General features: G+C 39.1%; 2 protein-coding genes and 1 long non-coding RNA gene across 9 annotated transcripts in view; 1 reads left to right on the plus strand and 2 right to left on the minus strand.

The window, feature by feature from the left end:
• atg7 (ATG7 autophagy related 7 homolog) overlaps positions 1–3,237 on the minus strand; it is a 58,016-nt gene extending 54,779 nt beyond the window's left edge. Inside the window, exons 1-2 of one of the 2 annotated variants that reach the window (XM_082532625.1) lie at positions 2,742–3,237; positions 204–405 (exon numbers count right to left, since the gene is read on the minus strand). In XM_082532625.1, the coding sequence (XP_082388751.1) occupies positions 204–375 (172 nt within the window). In that variant the 5' untranslated portion in view covers positions 376–405; positions 2,742–3,237. Of the gene's footprint in view, positions 1–203; positions 406–1,277; positions 1,355–2,741 lie in introns of those variants that run through there. The other variant, XM_082532626.1, reaches the window with a different exon arrangement.
• Positions 3,238–5,519: 2,282 nt separating this feature from the next.
• Positions 5,520–13,264, minus strand: hrh1 (histamine receptor H1). Of its 4 annotated transcripts, none has more exons than XM_082534062.1 (2): positions 12,762–13,264; positions 5,520–9,256 (listed from the first exon to the last, which is right to left on the minus strand). In XM_082534062.1, the coding sequence occupies exon 2, from the start codon at positions 9,018–9,020 to the stop codon at positions 7,368–7,370; it is 1,653 nt and encodes a 550-aa protein (XP_082390188.1). In that variant the 5' UTR covers positions 9,021–9,256; positions 12,762–13,264; the 3' UTR covers positions 5,520–7,367. The 4 variants fall into 4 exon arrangements, with proteins under 4 accessions (XP_082390188.1, XP_082390190.1, XP_082390191.1 ...); XM_082534064.1 differs by having other exon boundaries at positions 12,758–13,264; XM_082534065.1 differs by lacking the exon at positions 12,762–13,264 and adding an exon at positions 11,159–11,696.
• Positions 13,265–16,272: 3,008 nt separating this feature from the next.
• Positions 16,273–17,397, plus strand: part of LOC309707532 — a 42,004-nt gene continuing 40,879 nt past the window's right edge. The window contains exon 1 of one of the 3 annotated variants that reach the window (XR_014277002.1): positions 16,273–16,350. This is a non-coding gene — a long non-coding RNA (uncharacterized lncRNA). The remainder of the gene's footprint in view (positions 16,351–17,397) is intronic. The other 2 variants (XR_014277003.1, XR_014277004.1) reach the window with 2 other exon arrangements.

Consider the following 17,397-nt stretch of genomic DNA (forward strand, 5'->3'; position numbering starts at 1 on the left):
TTAAAAGGGAGTTTTTCCTTCCCACTGGCGCCATGTACTTCATCATAGGGGGCAGTTTGATTGTCGGGGTTTCTCTCTATTATTGTAGGGTCTTTATCTTACAATATAAAGTGCCTTGAGGCAACTTGTTATGATTTAGCGCTATATGAATACAATTGAATTGAACTGATCTTTTATTGAAACCATGCCATCAGAATACTCACCATTGTAATAGTATCCTTTGATACATTTGGGACTCTCATCCAATCTGTAGTCATTGAGTTTCTTCTGAGTAAGCTCATGCCAAAAGCCTGCTTCCAGAGCGCTGCTGAAAGGAGCAAACTGCAGCTTAAGTTCTGCAGTGGACGGCGATGCCTCACTGATGTCAGATGCCATTACACTTCACAGAGCGGCACGTTCAACAAGCTGTGAAATAAAACAGCAGACGGCTATGAAGCACTTGCAGGCACTATAATAACTTATGACTTAGATACACAAAGAGTAGTAAAAGTAACTCTCGCACTGTTGAAGTAAACAGTCTGAATAAAAGCACAGAATAAAAGCTGCACTTGTATACGGTTTTATGACTTTGGAGTGCCTCAATTACCAGTTCACACTCGCACAACAATTATGGGAAAACTCCCTTGCAAGGAGCTGGCCTGCCCATCAGGAGTAACTTGGGGTTCAATGTCTTGCCCAAAATCACTCACACATGTTGGTGGAGCCCTGTGATTAGTGGATGCCTAAATCAGGAGCTCCTGCTGATCACATAATAATCAGTTCATTATCTGCTGAGCCCTAAATTTCCAATGCTGCTGTTTAATTGACAACCCAGTGAAGAATGTGATTTGAATAAGCTTATTACTCAGCCAGGTTTAAAATTACTCGATGAGTACATCGCCCAAGATATCAGAGATGTAACTATATGTGCTTTTGATATGTGAAAGTATCTGCCACACATGCAAATGAAGGAAAAAAAAAAAATCACACTATTATCAGTTGTCTTTTTCTTCTTTCAGCTGCTCCCTTTGGGGTCACCACAGCAGATCATCTGCCTCCTTCTCACCCTGCCCCTAGCATTCGACTCAGTCACACCAACCCTTTGTAAATCCTCCTTCACTACTAGGGCTGGACTGGTAATGCATATTAGGCTTTTTCCTGGTGGGTCAATATAATTTTTTTTCTTTGTTGCTACCTGCCATGGTGCACTGGCACTACAAACACTGACACTAGTAGTGTAAAGTACTTTGGGGTCCTTAGTGACTAAGTAAAGCGCTATACAAATACAGACCATTTACCATTTTAGTCCAGTGGACAATTTTTATTAGTAATCCTGGATAGACGAATATAATCTTTTAACGCAACCATCCCTCTCCTACAGACACAGATGGAAAAACAAAAGCACAAAAAAAAGGTGTCAGTGAAAAGCCAAGAGAGAAAAAGAAAAAGAAACTAGGCATATATGCAGCAAAATGTTTATATACATATTAGCAACTGCACTGTCAACAGCAGTACCAGCAACCACTACTATAAAGCTCTCACAGTCACAGTACTGCTCCTGTTTCCAGCACTAGCCATGGAGAAATGATGGAGGAGGGAGAGCAGTTCCAACAAGAGAGCGGGGAAGGTGTAAATAATATGGTAAGGAAATAAATGGAAGGACATGATTATCAAGGGAGACATTCAAGTAAAATAACCCACCATCAATGACCAAAAGCCACTGCTAATAGCTAAAGGGTAGCTTTTAATTGTGCCATGCTGCACTAAAGCACAACAAAGACTTCCTAACCCAACAACAAGTGTACCAACGTGGTTAAACAAAAATAAAGCATAAACATTTATTTATTTATTAACTGATCATAGTCAGCCACCTGGACCAAATATGCCAGGGCTCATTTGGTGTCCCAGTTGTTCACTTCATCAGTGAATCTTCTCTGAGGTCTTCGTCTTTTCCTCCTCCCTGGCGTCTCTATATTCAACATCCTTTGTCCATCCTCTATTACTATTCTGCACGTCCAAACCACCTCAGCCTTGGCTCTCTAACTTTACCTCCACACCGTTAAACTTCTGATACACTGATTTCTAACCGTGTCCACTTTGGTCAATCCCAACAAGATTTGAACATTTTCAGCTCAACCGTCTTTTTGTCAGCACCACAATCTTCAAACCATACAAGACGCTATGATGTGTGGGTGGTCTCAGTCCCATCTTATAAAAATTCTCTTTAACTCTTGGTACTGTATATCTGTCACAAATAACTCCATATGTGATGGCAAGCTACATGAACAATAAACTGGACATTTAAAAAAGAAAAAAAGAGGATTCGTGTTTCCTTTCCTGTATCCCATCCACGTGCATAATCCATGAAAAGATAAAGGATTTTAAAATATTTTTGACCAGCTCAGCTGCAAAGAGAGCCTAAACTCTGGTTATATAATGAGCTGGCGCTCATTATTTAACCTTCAAGACTAAGCATTTAATGGCTGTCAGTCTTGGCATGTTAATGATTAAATTCTACGTTTACTTTTTTTCGTGTCTTTAACTGTTTTCTCTTGCTGAGAAGTAAAGTCAGCTCAATAGAGACCACACAATGAAACCCAGCAGCTTTAGCACTTCAAGCGCTTTTTAACGCGACGAAAATTCTCATGGAAATAAATCATAAAATAAGACATCCCTGCATCACAACACAGACAATTTATGTCCGCTTCAGACAGATACATACATGTTTATACGTTAACGTGTAACAGGACTTGTGCACTTACCATAAAACCTTACTTCCTGGTGAAGGAGATCATGTGATCGCGAGTCTTGTAAATAAAGCAGTGCAGTGTGGGTAAGCTTTAGCTTACTTGCTATGGTTTCTTGTCTTTATGGTGCAAGCACCATTGAGTAAAATACAAAGAACCAAAACATAAACAAGAACGCGCAGACGATAAAGCAGGAGAAAACGGACAAAAACCTGTAGGCGCCGTTTCTTTTCATTTCGGAGACTGCTACAGAGGCTGAAGCGTTTGTAATGAACGCCGGTTTTAGCTTGTGAAATTACAAACGCAACATAATAGTGGTGAAACCGGTAAAGCTACTTCTGCTCCTACTTTTGGGCTCAATTATGACTTCAGTTTTCACCAGAAATTAGCTGTATGTGAGCGGCGGACCGTACGGAAACAGGGTTAGGGACCGTCGCAAAACTGTGCTGCTGTACAAAAACGCACGATATAAATTAAAAGATGTCATGTTTTGGCCAGGAGGCTAAAACAAACTGAGAAAATCCATCTAAAATAATATGAAGCCCACAAAGTGTCACCTCTTTGTATTTGTATTTCCCTGGATGACAACCACAATATCCAGTGGTAGCCCCTGCACTGTGAAGGACAGCATGTAATAATAGCACCCCCCTTTTTTAAATAGCTTGTTCTACATGGAACAGCTATTACCACATGTAAAAGCCACTGAGCTCTTGAATCCTTCCTGAAGGAAAACACAGGAACGAAAGTACAAGTGCTCAAGGTTTCCTTGTACCTTATCATTTAAACACAAGAACACTCTGAAGTAGCAGATGAGACTAGCGGTTCAAGGAAAGCATAAAATGCTTTGAAAGTACTCAGTTTGTTAGATGGAGTACATGTTTACAGTGGAAATCTTCAACAGGGTAAGTTCAGGGACATTGTGTGAGCTGTGTTAACTGGTTTAATGAAACAAGGAAACATCTCACAGTGATGCTCATGCAGATGCACACTGTGTCAAGTTGTGTTGCTCTTAACTAATCTTTAAAAAAAAGCTTGACTGATATAAAACTGCTCCTACTCATACAGGCTGAGTTTTCCCTCTTCAACAGCTCATGGTTTAATTATTGTAAGGTGAGATATATGTGTTAGTATTAATAATTGAATTTCTTTTTTTCTTTTTTTCTGATTTTTCTCGCTTGGATAAGACCGCTCCAGGTTTCAATTTTTGATGAAAGCATGTGTATGTTTTTCTGATTCAGACCTTCAACACAAACTGGTTTATTACAGTAAACTATGAGGTAAAACTGAATTGAGATTTTCAGATCTGTACCATGGAGTCCATTCCAGTTTAAAGATTACAGATTAAATGAAAAACAGTTCTTATTTTAGTACAAGTAACCTGAGAAACACGCCATAGAAACTCATGAATGATGCCCGTGCTGGGTTATTAAGAGAGAGGGGATGAGGGACATTGGCATATTGTTGAAAATGTCCTTGTTATACGTCCCATACAAGAGAGGAAATATAACAGTTTCAGCACACTGAAAAGTTAAATGAAATATTTATGCTGGTAAGTCACAAGCTTTGCAGATTTTGGTGAATATTATTGAAACTGCCACAAAGACAATTAAGTGGCACTATATTATGAGAAATAGAGTTCTTGTCTTTTTTTCTAGAGCTATTTCTCCATTTTGCACAGGAGAAAATATGAATGTATTAATTGACAGTATATGTGCATCATAATTTGCTAAAAAAATGCTAAAATTCCCCAATATGGCTTAAAAAGAAGATGGCTACACTGTGGTCATATAGGGATGGACATGGTCAGCAACATTACTCGGGTAGGCGGTGGCATTTACACAGTGCTCATTTAAAGGATCTTCACTTGGTACTACAGGACCTAAACTGTGCCAAAAAAATATCCCTTCATCATTACATCACCAGCAGGTTGAATCACTCATACAAGGCAGGATGGCTCTATCTATCATCTTGTTTAGGCAAAATTAGGTAAACTATCTCAACATTGCAGGAGAAACTGAGACTCAGCAGAGTAGCCAGTGTTTTTCCAGTCTCCGCTTGTCCATTATAGATGAACCTTTGTGAACTGTAGCTCAGTTTCCTGTTCTTAGCTGGAAGCACTGGCGCCTGTTGTGGTCTTTTACTGCTGTAGCCCATAGAATAGAATAGAATAGAATAGAATTCAACTTTATTGTCATTGCACATGCACAGGTACAGGGCAACGAAATGCAGAAATGCATCTGCTTCAAGATTCAACATGTACAATCAGAGATGCCTTTCTGCATACCTTGGTTGTAACAAATGATTATCTAAGTTACTGCTGCAGTCTGGCTATTCACCCCGATCTGTGAAAACAACCTGGCATTTTCTTCCAGAGAACTGCCTTTTGCTGGATATTTTCTCTTTTTCGAACCGTTCTCTGTAAGCCCTAGAGATGGCTGTGTGGGAAACTCTCAGCAGATCAACAGTTTCTGAAACACTCTGCTTGTCTGTCACCAACAACCATGCCGCATTGAAGGTCACTTAAATAACCTTTCTTCCCCATTCAGATGATTGGTTTGAAAAGCTGTAGTTGAACAGGTGTACTTAATAAAGTGACCAATGGGTACATTTGATGGAATCTTGCTGCAGCATGGGCATTGGGTTTTGTCCCAGGTTAATTAGGTCATGTGTTCAGCATTTCACATAAATGTTCTTGCCAAAGTCAGCACCTCAAACTAATGACAAAATAAAATTAGAAGAACAGTTTGAAGTTAATAGTGTTAATGACGTGAGGCTCGAAGGACTAGCACATTAGAACGTTTTATTTTTAGTTTTAGGTGTACATCATAAACAGGACATTAAATGTCATCAATTTTTTTTCTTTCAGATTGACTTCAATTTTATTTCATTACTGTATCATGCATGAAATAATATGCCAGCCTAAATAGGCTTACAAGACACCGATAACAAAAAACAGAATATAAACCAGAACACACCCACAGGTTTTAATCATACTCTGGTGATCATTATAAGCATTATTCAAAAACTTTGCCCTCAACATGAGACACCCAGCATTAAAAGCGCATAGGCAGCAACTTCACTTTGACATAAAAGTATCCAAACTACTTTTTAAAAAAAAACAACAAAAAACACACACACACAAACAGCAAAACATTCAGTGGGACATAATATTCATTACAAAGAGTTACCTCAGGGGAAGCTCTTTGCAGAACCTTTTCAAGCAACAGAGAAACAGCATATAAAATGAAATTTTCTTCCCCTTTGTCTTGTTTTTAATGAGAAGTGCAGTCACACACATCCGTCTTCCCATCATCACCTCTTCCAGCTCAATTTCAGCCTCCTCTGATTTGTTTGATTTGACTGCACAGTGACTCACAACATTGCCACGCTCATTACAACATTATTTCAGACACTATGATTCACATATTAAAATATGAAATTCAGTTCTTTGTCCCTGCCCCCCATAAAATCTGAAGTGACACTGTGCAAAAAGTAACAGTGTAAGGAAATGTCCTTAATTCCATTTATCCTTATTTTCTTTTTACAAGGAAGCTTCTAGCATAGCTAACACGGGAGTTACTGGGAGAAAGAGTTGCACCATGAAGCTCTGTGTATAGCCTGGATGCACTTGAATGCGTTTGTTACAAAATACTGACACAAATCCATTAAAGAAGTCTCAGATTTATAGTGTGCTGCAGCATTTTTGAATCATTTTTGACACTCTTTGGCTAATGACGTGTAGCGACGTGCTACACCTTATAACAGATAAGCAACTTATTCCCATCAAGGAGAGAAACAAAACCTTTCTGCAGTTCGAAAGAAGACTGTGACTGTGACAAATAGTTTGTTCTGGTAGTAGTTTTGTCTTCATAATCAGGTTTTTGCTCATATATTTCCAATTTCGTTATACTATGTATAATGACAATAAAGGCTTTCAATTCAATATATTAACCTATTAGACTTAATGGCAGGAAATAGATGTCAAAGCACGAACAGGTAGAACAAGTTCAGAGGTTTTCTTTAAGGGAGTGTAGGTGACTGAATGTGCTTGTTTAGAGTTGCCATTCTTAATTAAAAAAAAACATAAAAAATAAAGACAGTAGGTATCATAATTCAGCCCTTCCTCGATCACTAGTACCAAGCACCAAGATGCATCTAAAGTCTCGTACTCTGTTTAAATAATAAGAAGGAGAATGACTCACAATGTGGTTGTCATTTTCAAAGAAAATCTTCTCCTTGTTCTTTTTTTTTAAACAATATTAATCATATTTCACATTATGTGTTTTATGGTATATTCCTAGCACAGAAAATCAATTAAAAATTTTTTTTCAAAATACAATTTTTACATAGTTTTTAGCAAAACTTTAAGCTCAAATTCTTCTGTGACACAGTCTATTATTATTATTATAATTACTATTATAATTAGTGTAACATAAACAAAATAAATAACATTAAACTGACATATTATCCTCAGCTTGAGTCTTGAGTCCAAAGAATTGGTGTTTATAAAAATAAAATGCGGAACATAAAAGGAATAGCACACTTTTTTGGTCAACGCTTGATGAGACATTTTTTCCTTTTGCTAATTCTGCTGTTGTCTCAACATTTAGACGCCTGCAATTGTGTTCTGCTCATTTACAGTCACAAAGGAATGTTAAGAATATTTTTAAAGACCCGTTTAAAGTTTCCATTGCAGAGCGGGTATATAAAAGGGTTTAGAGTAGAGTTGATGTAACCCAGCCATATGGTGAACATGTGCAGGTCATGGTGGACGCACTCTCTACAGAAGGCCATGACCATGAAAGCTATGAAGTATGGTATCCAACACAATAAGAAAGCAGCAATTATGAAGCCCAGCTGCTTGGCTGCTTTGTGCTCTTTGTGGATCCTCAGACTGTGGATGCGATGGCGTGATTGGTCAATGAACTTTTGCCACGCCTGTCTCAGAGTAATTTCATTATCCGCGTCTAATTTGGCATCTTCTACTCCTTCCTCGGCCCAAGGTAGAGCTTGGCTGGGGTCGTAGTTGTTGCTGAGCACAGATGTGTATCTCTGCACGTCTGATACCTTGTTGGTATCGCACACTCCGCTCACTGGGTTTGGCACTGTCACATGGCATTCGTTTAAAGACGCTTGAAGTTTGTTCTCATTATTTCCACCTGAGCAAATCACGTCCTGTGGTGCCGATGGTTGGCTCTGGGGAACCTCGCAGTCTGGTTGCTTCTCCTCAGGAGACAAAGAGCACCTTTTAGTCTTTCGTGCCATTCTGAGACCTTTTGTTGTCATGGCAAGCAATGACGTCTGCTGGCACTTTACACCAATTTTTCTGTGTGCTCTCGATAGAGCAGTTTTACTGTTTTTATCAGCGTCTTCAAGGGGATCTGTCTGTTCGAGAGTATTCTGGTCTAGCAGTTTTTCTGTTTTGGATCCTTTCATTAAAACCTCACTTTCCCTCTTAGGTGACTTGGAGTCATTTTTCACAGGGGTTTGAGGATTTTGTCCATTGTCGTTTTCTCCAAATGAATCAGTTGGATGAATGATTCTCTCTCTGTCCCGTAGATGTTGTCTTACTGCCAAATAGATATATGTGTAAAACCACAACATCAAAACAGAGGGTACGTAGAAGTTGAAGACTGCGGTAATGACCTTAAACCACGTGACAAAACGGAAATCTGTGTCACACTTATTTTCCTCTTCAGGTTTGAGGTCCACGTGTGTGAAAGACCTCCATCCTAAAATAGGAATAATCCACATCATGGACAGCAGCCAGGCTCCAGAAATCATCACACTGGCTTTTCCCCGTGTTCGATATTTTAGGTACTTAAGCGGCTGTCTCACTGAGCGGTACCGATCCAAACAGAGGATAAATAAGCTGAAAATTGAAGCTGTGCTTGCCACGTAGTCCATAATCAGCCAAAACTGGCAGACAGCCCGCCCCAGCTTCCATTCATCCTCCAGCAAATATACCAAGTTCAAAGGCATGACCGTGGTCCCTACAATGAGATCTGCCACAGAGAGGCTAACAATATAGAGGTTCCCTACAGTGTGGAGGCTCTTCTCTTTCTTCACAGCATACAGTACGAGCAGGTTCATTATGATCGTGAGAAGGGAAAGAAATCCCAGAAAAACTCCCAGCAGGGCGCTGTTGATGCGATCATGGAAGGTCAGGGTTTGATTGTTCCTCAATGAGTCACCATCACGGAGTCCACTCCAGCTGTTGTTGCTGAAGTTTACATAGCTGCTGGCATTGTGGTGTAGAGGGTCTGCTGAAGGTGACAGACTAGATTCCATCATGTTAGGTGAGATGGACACCTCTAGATCCTGTCACATTTTGGAAAGCTTTCATCCAGTGCTTGTTTAACTAAACACCATGGCATGTGTGGAACGGCAGGTTTTAATCAGTGTGTTTACACTCAATGGATAATGGACAAGTTGACTTTCACTCTGGAAAATGTGTATTCCTTCACTAGCCCTGGTCAGTTTATCCACAGTCTACGGTCCATTTTGTTGTAAACCCCAAGTAACAGCATCTGGAAAACACAAAAAATGGCAAGATTAGACATGTAAATGCTGTTAAACAACGTTCTGTATAGAGTTCATGATGTGGATGATTGATTTATAATGGATTACATAATTTCATGAATATAATTTAGGGTTAAAAAATGTCTTCACTTGAAATGTGTAAGAACTAATGTTGCACGAGAACAACCTTAGCGAGAGTATTCAAGACTTTTCATGGACTGCAGGTGAGCAGATGTCTCTCATGAAGCGCTGCTAAGCTAAAGGTTTATTGAAAGCAAAGCAACACAAAGACTTAAAGACCTCTTTTCAGGACAAGCGGTCAACGAGGTTTTTGTCATTTTTTAAAAATGTCTATGTTTAACTTTTGAACTAAATATGTGTACTGGAAAGTTGCTAATGTGTTTGCACTGTTCACTCATATAACCAGTTCTCACGGCGTATTGACGATGGTGTAACTAAGGAGAAGAGAAAGTCCAAGTAATAAACGCCCCTTTCAAAGAACCAACCTGTGTCTGTGTAGTCGTGAAGAGAGCTACAAGACATTTGAAAGCTAACTGTGAGTTTTTAAACACTTTTACTCTTGAAAATAAAAACACAAATCATTATTCAAAGAACATGGCTGAAACATGACCACAGGAAAGCTTGAGAAAACCGCCCGAAGAAAGATAAGGTGAAGAAGATACAGTGATGATGCAATATTTCAATACACAGATAAACGTTTCCTGTAATCTTTCCACCTTTGCAGTTTGGGTTTGAATTATTATTAGTCTAAAACCTCCCTTATTCCATCTCTTTCACTGTCCAGCTGGCTTTCTTTCACACTTACGCAAGGGGAGGGCGGCGAATCCCTTCAACAACACAGTAGACAAACTGTGTCATAGGCGGAAAGGAGCCATGAATATGCTGCCAGCGCTGTATGATGGAACCTTTGGATTGATAAAAGCCTATTCAACACTACACTTGATACTATGTTTGAATGTGAAAAGCACAGCATGACTTATTAAAGCATATCAATATGGTACTGGAAAAGCACTTATCTGAACTGTTTGGGATATTGATTTTTAAGAAAGTAGACTGAAATAAACCTGTTGCTATGGATGAAGGTGACATTTCTGTTTGTCTTTCTGTGATTAATGTGTGAAATAAAAGATGTCATTTTGCATTTTTCAGCGGTCCCTGCACTCCCGTGCTAATAAATGATTTAATCTGTGTAATTTTGGTAATATCATCATGCAATTTCACTTAAATCGAATTGTACTGTACAGAGGAAACAAAACAAAAGCTACATATTAATCTTTTCCTTCTTTCGGCTGGTCCTTCAGGGGTTATCAGCCTCCACCTCATCCTATCCTTAACATCCCTCCTCTGTCACACCAACCCTCATTATATCCTCTTTCACTCTTTCTCTGTGGTCTTCCTCTTTCAGTGCTGGAATCTATCTGTGTATGTGTCTCAAAGATAGGGCTGCCACAAACGATTATTTTGATAGTCGACTAGTCACCGATTATTTTTGCGATTAGTCGACTAATCAGATCATCATCCACTGGACGTAAAACTACAGCTTATATAACTATCATTAGCTTACAGCTTTAAGCTTTTAAGGTGCTAACTAAAAATAAAGACAAGATGATAGTTTATTCAATTTTAATGAAATTTGCAGATTGTTTCGGTAAAGTTTAATAAACTCCTTGCTATCTAAAATATAACAGGACACCGGGGTATATTCTCCAGCATCTCACACTTCTGATAATCAGCTGTCTGCTTGACGTTTATTCAGCTGTGTAAAAACTATAACTTTAATCTCAGCCAAACCGATTTACTCAGGAACAAATAAAATACTAAAAAAAAAAAAAAAAAAAAGCCAAACAACAACATTTTTAATTTATCTAAGTGACTCATATATATTTAACCTGAGTCGCGAAAGACGGCGGTGGGTTTGAAAACAATTTGCCGGGAGTCTGGTGTTCTCACGGAGCTAGTGACCCAGCCCCCGGCTAGCTATCGAGCTAGTGGGTAACAGACGTCTCCGAAAACGTCGGAGCGCTTTTGAAAATATGTGGTGTCCTGATAAACTGAGCCGATATTTGAGGTTTACACAGCTACATTCTCGCCTGAAAATATGTTAAACGTTTATTTTGTGACCCAGAAAGAATAATAAGAGTAATATTAAAACTAACTAGCTACCGCCATTGTTGGAAACTAAGCTGGGCCGTGCTATGAATTCTGGGACACAGCTACTTCTTCTTCGGGGTTTAACGGCAGCTGGAATCCTTGTACATGCAGTGCTGCCATCTTCTGTTTCAGTCCGTTATTACACTCTTAAATCCTGCTATTATTCCTGCGTCTTTTGCGATCTTACAAAGCTTCAAACGACACGTCGACTATTAAATCAGTCGTCGACGATTTTGATAGTCGACGTAATCGTGACTAGTCGACAAATCGTGGCAGCCCTACTCAAAGATGACACACACTCAGGAGAAACACATAAAAAAAAACTTTAGTGGGCTACTTATCTTACTGGTTAAATAACAGTAGTCGGGGCTGGAAAGTTTTAGTGATGTTGTCCACTGAAAATTGACTCATACTGATGATTTGATATTAAAATGAGTCAACACTGGAACAATTATTACGACAAAAAATAGAAATCTAGATTCCAAATAAATGAACTGTGGAGCTTTGGTGTGGATGGGTGGATAAAGTGGATTTAATTAAAGTGTTATGCCTTCAGGGTAGGTCTATACATGATTTCCTCAAGCGCAGACACAGACAGGGTAATATCTCAAGAGGAGAAAAAGCAGTTTTAAGACAGAAATTACCAAGAAAACGCACTGGCCAATTGCTAGCTATACAGCAAAATGGGGAAAAGCGAGCATGCATATAACTGCATTTACAGCTTATCTGACATATTGTGAGCTTCTTGTTACGTGATTTAATTGAATACATTCGAGTGACTTGAATGATTTCGCAAGCTTTTTTTTTTATTATCTCTGCCTGAGTCTGACTCATTATCTATAACTGCAAATCACGTCTCTCTGTATACAGCCCCTGTTTATACAACAACTGCCCCCACAACACAAATATTTAGGACCTTCATTGCTGACGAAATTCACAGGAGGCATAAATAAACCTGTTGCGCGTTTTCTGCATTTGAGCAACGCACTTCTTGTCACAGAAAAAAGGAAAGGATGATTTATCCGGTACTAATTGCACAATATGATTATCTGTCTAATCTCATAATAACACCGATGAACCGTGAGACCTAATGAAGCCCGTCTATTAAACTGAAAAATGGCTCTCGTATATAATACTACAAGTCGGCGTCAAAGAACCACCTGTTGAGCCGCAGCAGGAAACGTTTAGGTTTACAGCACCGCCTCAAACATGTATAGTTTCTAAGAATAGTCGTGCTACAAAATGCTTTTCTCGGTTGCCTTAAAACAAGTAAAAAGTTAAACGGTTTAAAAAAATAAGTTAGGCTTAAGTGCGAGAGAAAGTAGACAGTTTCATACTTGCCATTGATGTAGAGGTGCATCTGAAAGAAATTCCTCGTATTCCAGCGTGTATTCCCGGTGAAAATCAGGAAAGGATTGTAGGGGCAGAGGTTGGGATTGCGAAGAAAAACGTCTGCTTCCTTCCCCCCACTCTCTCCTCAGCGCTCTCTTTCTCTCTCCCTCTGATGAACTTTGGAGTTTCTATAATATTCCAGCGGAGAGCCTACTCCTGCAATAAAAAATATCCTGTTGCTTGAACGGGATGAGCTGGCGCACTTTAATTTGCAGCGGCATGAATCAGTGCATGATTCACTGTACAAGACGCAGTGAGCAACTTCCATTGAGCCATACCACGAAATCTGGAGATAAGAGATTTTAAAAAGACACTGGATGCTAAACACTACGGTTTTCAGACAGAGTGCGGAAACACCTGTTTGTCTTTACATTTCTAACACTCATTTAAGCTACAATTGTGCATATGATTAACATTCAGCATAATGGAGAGATGATGGGACATCAGTAAGGATCACCAGCAGGGATGAGAGACCGCTGGTAAGAGGCAATGATAACGTCAGAAATTCCTCCAATCACAAAACAGAAAAGGAAATGACGAAACTGCGTGATCTGTGTGCCAAGAATGGAAATTTGTGAGAAAAAGCGGGTGTCCTGAACTCTTGAACTCGGGTTGGGTGTCAGACGATCCAGTGAAGACACTTAAAAGTTTAAATGTAACTGTAAAATTGTATTAGTGATTTGGTGTGGGTTGTATTAGTATTATTAAGTACATGTGTGTGTGGTGGGGGGTTGCACAAGCAGTGAGACTACTTGTAGGCAACTTGAGTCATCAGAGCTAATTTTGTGCAGTAGATGAGAAGATAATACCAGGAGAAATACTTTACATAGACCATATTTAGGTCAATTTTTATTACAGCAGTTGAAATGATGACAAATAATATCTACTGCACAAAATGACGATAATCATAATATTATCCTGCAGATACCTGTCTGCGAGACAGATATATAATGGAGGCTGATGTGGTATGAAACATTTCCTGTATCTGTCCTTGTGGAACTGGAGCTGAATCAGCCTGCTAGAGAAGGTTTTCAGCATCAGAATCAGAATCAGAAAGGGGTTTATTGCCAAATGTTGAGCAGGTTTACAACATTAGGAAATTGCTGCGGTGCAATTTTCTGCTGACTGTCCAGTAAATGATGCAGAGGGTGGTCAGGATTTTGATGAATAACAATTTATCCTCTCCACAACTTCAGTTTGAAGTTTGAAGCCAGATTCATGGAGCAGTCTTCCTAATCAGACTGCTCTGATGCTGCTCCCCCGTCAGACCACAGCAAAGCACCCTGCACATGCCACAACTGACTGATCAAAAATCATCATTTTGCTGCACACGCTGAAGGATCTCAGCTTTTTCATAAGCAGTAGATCCTACTTTTCCACTTTCTGCAGCAGCCTCTATGTTGGTCTTCCAGTTCAACTTGTTCAGCCTCCTTCATATCAACACCCTGCCCCTGGACAGACAAAACAGCTGTCCTCTTCTTTCAAAAGTCACTTTCCACCTCAGTGATTTTTACATTCAGGAGGAGACCACTCCAGACTACTCCACAAAATAATTCCCTAGTGCTCTGTCCTCTCCCTCCTTGCCCATCAATAACAGGTCCAACCACTGCAAAATGTTTGTAGGTGCCATGACCTAGAATTGGGCCATGGTACAAGGTGAACAGGACAGAGACAGGACAGTCCCCCCAGTGGAGCTCCTGTACTGCACATCACCAAATCAGATAGAGTGCTGCCCAATCTCACATACTGCCAACTGTCTGTCAGTAATCCATGAGATGCTGGACATGTATAATGACATTTCCTGTAGTTTCCCTCTCAGTAGCAGTGGCTCAATCGTATTAAATGCACTTGAGAAATCAAAGAAGGTGATCCTCACCCTGTAGTTGTTGCTATCACATATGGGAATGCTCTCTGCAGCAGATGAGCAGCTGATGACTGCTCCTAGATTTGGACTGTAAGGAAACAGCAGAGGGTCAAAAGGTGTTTTCCTCTGCAGGCTTGGGCCAAGATTAATAAAAAACAAACAAACCCCAAAACAGTAGCTCTTTTTCAGTGATACCAAAATCCCTGAAATAAGCTTGAAGCTACAGAAACACTGTAGTGATGACCCAGCTTTTGTTTGTGGAACAGCAAACAGCATGCTGTACCACATGCACAGAATATGGAAACCCATTATAGAAAATCTTGCACCTGTTCAGGTCCCTTTTGGCATGCACTTTACAGAGCCTGAGGCTGTGTGTTATTTCTCACATGCTATTACTCACAAGAGGAAATTGCTCACTGGATCGAAATATTTCATAGGTTACATCCAGAGAGACATATCAACCAGTAATAACAAATAAACAGAAAAATGAGTTCATTACAATAACAAGTGACTGGTGACTGTGCTTACTGCTTTTGGACACACAAAGATGTAACATCTCATTTTGTTGCTGTATAGATACCTGGTGTTGATCTGGATGATACATCTTTTTTCTGCAGAGTGACTTCTACTTTGATTCAGGTCCTGTGCTTTGGTGAGTATTTTTAAGCTCTTTTAACTGGATAATTTATGTGTTTCATGAACATTTCTGGAAATTTAAGTATATTTTTGACAGAAATCTGTGTAATTATAAATAATATTCCAAGGTCTACTGTATAATTAATGTCTTGCATAGGCATGTTTATGTTATTAATTTAAATTCATATGTACTTTGATTATCTGAAATACTACATGGATTTGCTGTCTCATACAAAAAAAAACAACAAACCACTTTATTTCTTGCATGCTTCACCAACAGGTTGGATGTCTGTTTTTTTCACAGTTAAGAAAGAAATGTGCTGAATGTTGATCCTCTCTGAGGTGAAATGCATAATGCATAATTGATATTTTACAGGTATCTGATATTTCTCCTGTGAAATACAGTAATCAGTTTTCCCTTCACTCTGAGTGTCTCTGCAAATGCTCTCTAGTACTGATGAGTATTCAAACTGCATTTATTTTAGCTGCGCATATCCCATATCTGTTATTTTCAAAAATGCTCCATGATGTGGCAAATGTATTTATTTTCTCTCTCCCACTCATCTGTAAATGGAGATGAAAATACAGTTAAATGTGAAAATGAAGTGTATACAAAAAGTCTTTAAGCGATTTTTTTTCAATCTTTTAAACAGATCAAAATGTGCAGTTATGTGTCTGCAAACTGTGTAAGAAATCTGCTGTAGGTTGACTCTACACAGATCTCCTGGACTTGTCTCAGAACCAGTGGCGGAGCGGGGGGGGGGCTTACTGGGTTTAAGCCCGGGTTGTTTTTTCAGAAGCCCGGGGTCTTTTGGAGTGTAATTTTTTCATAGTTAGATGCCTGGCTGACACACAATATTCGAAGCACATAGTGCACACTGTGGGAATTTACGACTGTGCGTGAATCCCCCCTGATATTGGTATGATCCGAGCTCAGGCACTAAGCCACTGAGCGAGGGGGCGGGGCAGCTGCTGCCTGTGAGTGCGCTGTTGGAGAAATGCAGCCAGGCAGACAGAGGAGAACTGAAGTTCGACCAGGTACCAAAGCAAATCATTCGTACTGTACAAATAATGTAAATATGATGGTGTATCACGAAAGATTGAAATCAAACTGATCACTTGACCCATTATTACGTTACTTGCTCTTCAAGTGAATCAACAAATGGCGAAATGAAAAGCCGAACAACAACAATGCTGTTTCTTTAGAGAGTCTTAGCTTACATGTGTGTTTATTTCATATTTTCAGTTGTTACCCTCCACGGCTAAATAAATCGGTTTAAGTAATGTACTGATATACAAGAATGGACATAAGGGGCTTCTTTCAAAAAAACAAAACAAAAACTCTGGTAGTATTTTATATATTATGCTTTGTATGTTGTTCAGTATATTTCTATGCAAAACAAGAGGAATTTCAATACACAGCAGTATATTCACAGTTTAAACCGGATATTTACATACACTTTATGGAAAACACAAGAACATTTTTTTACTGTACAACATCAATTTAGAGTAAACTTGTTTTGTTTTGGATAAATCAATATTGAAATATCTTTTGAATTAGTTAAATGTCAGAATAAAGAGAGACAGAGCTGTCTATTTATTATCACTTTCATCAAATTTAGGAGTACATATACATTAAGTTTATTGGTAATTAATAAGAAAACTCCAGACGATTCCATTCTGAGCTGAAGAAGCTTCTGATAGGTTAGTAGAGTCCATGTGAGTAAATTGGTGGCACACCTGTGGATGCATATAAGGAAAAACACAGAGCCTGTTTCTTTAACATGGGAAAATCGAGAGATGTCAACCAAAACACCAGGAAAAGAATTGTGGAGCTCCATAAGTGTGGCTCAATTTTGAATGCAATTTGGTGCCATTTACAATTAAGAAATACAGATAGTTTCTCTCTTTACTCTTAAAGTTAACAAATATGTTTTTTTATTTATCAATCTAAAAAAATAAACATTTAGTCTGATTTGATATTACATTTAAAAAAGTGTGTTTTCTGAAGAGTATGTAAATATCTGGTTTCAACTGTATATTTGATGATTGTCAGCACAAAGAGGGAGAGAGAGGAGCAGAGAG

The sequence above is a fragment of the Aulonocara stuartgranti genome, assembly GCF_965226115.1.
Source record: "Aulonocara stuartgranti genome assembly, chromosome: 5".
NCBI lineage: Eukaryota > Metazoa > Chordata > Actinopteri > Cichliformes > Cichlidae > Aulonocara > Aulonocara stuartgranti.

Excerpts from the sequence above, each read along its gene's own strand:
- hrh1 (XM_082534062.1), bottom strand. The coding sequence starts at position 9,020 with ATGATGGAATCTAGTCTGTCACCTTCAGCAGACCCTCTACACCACAAT.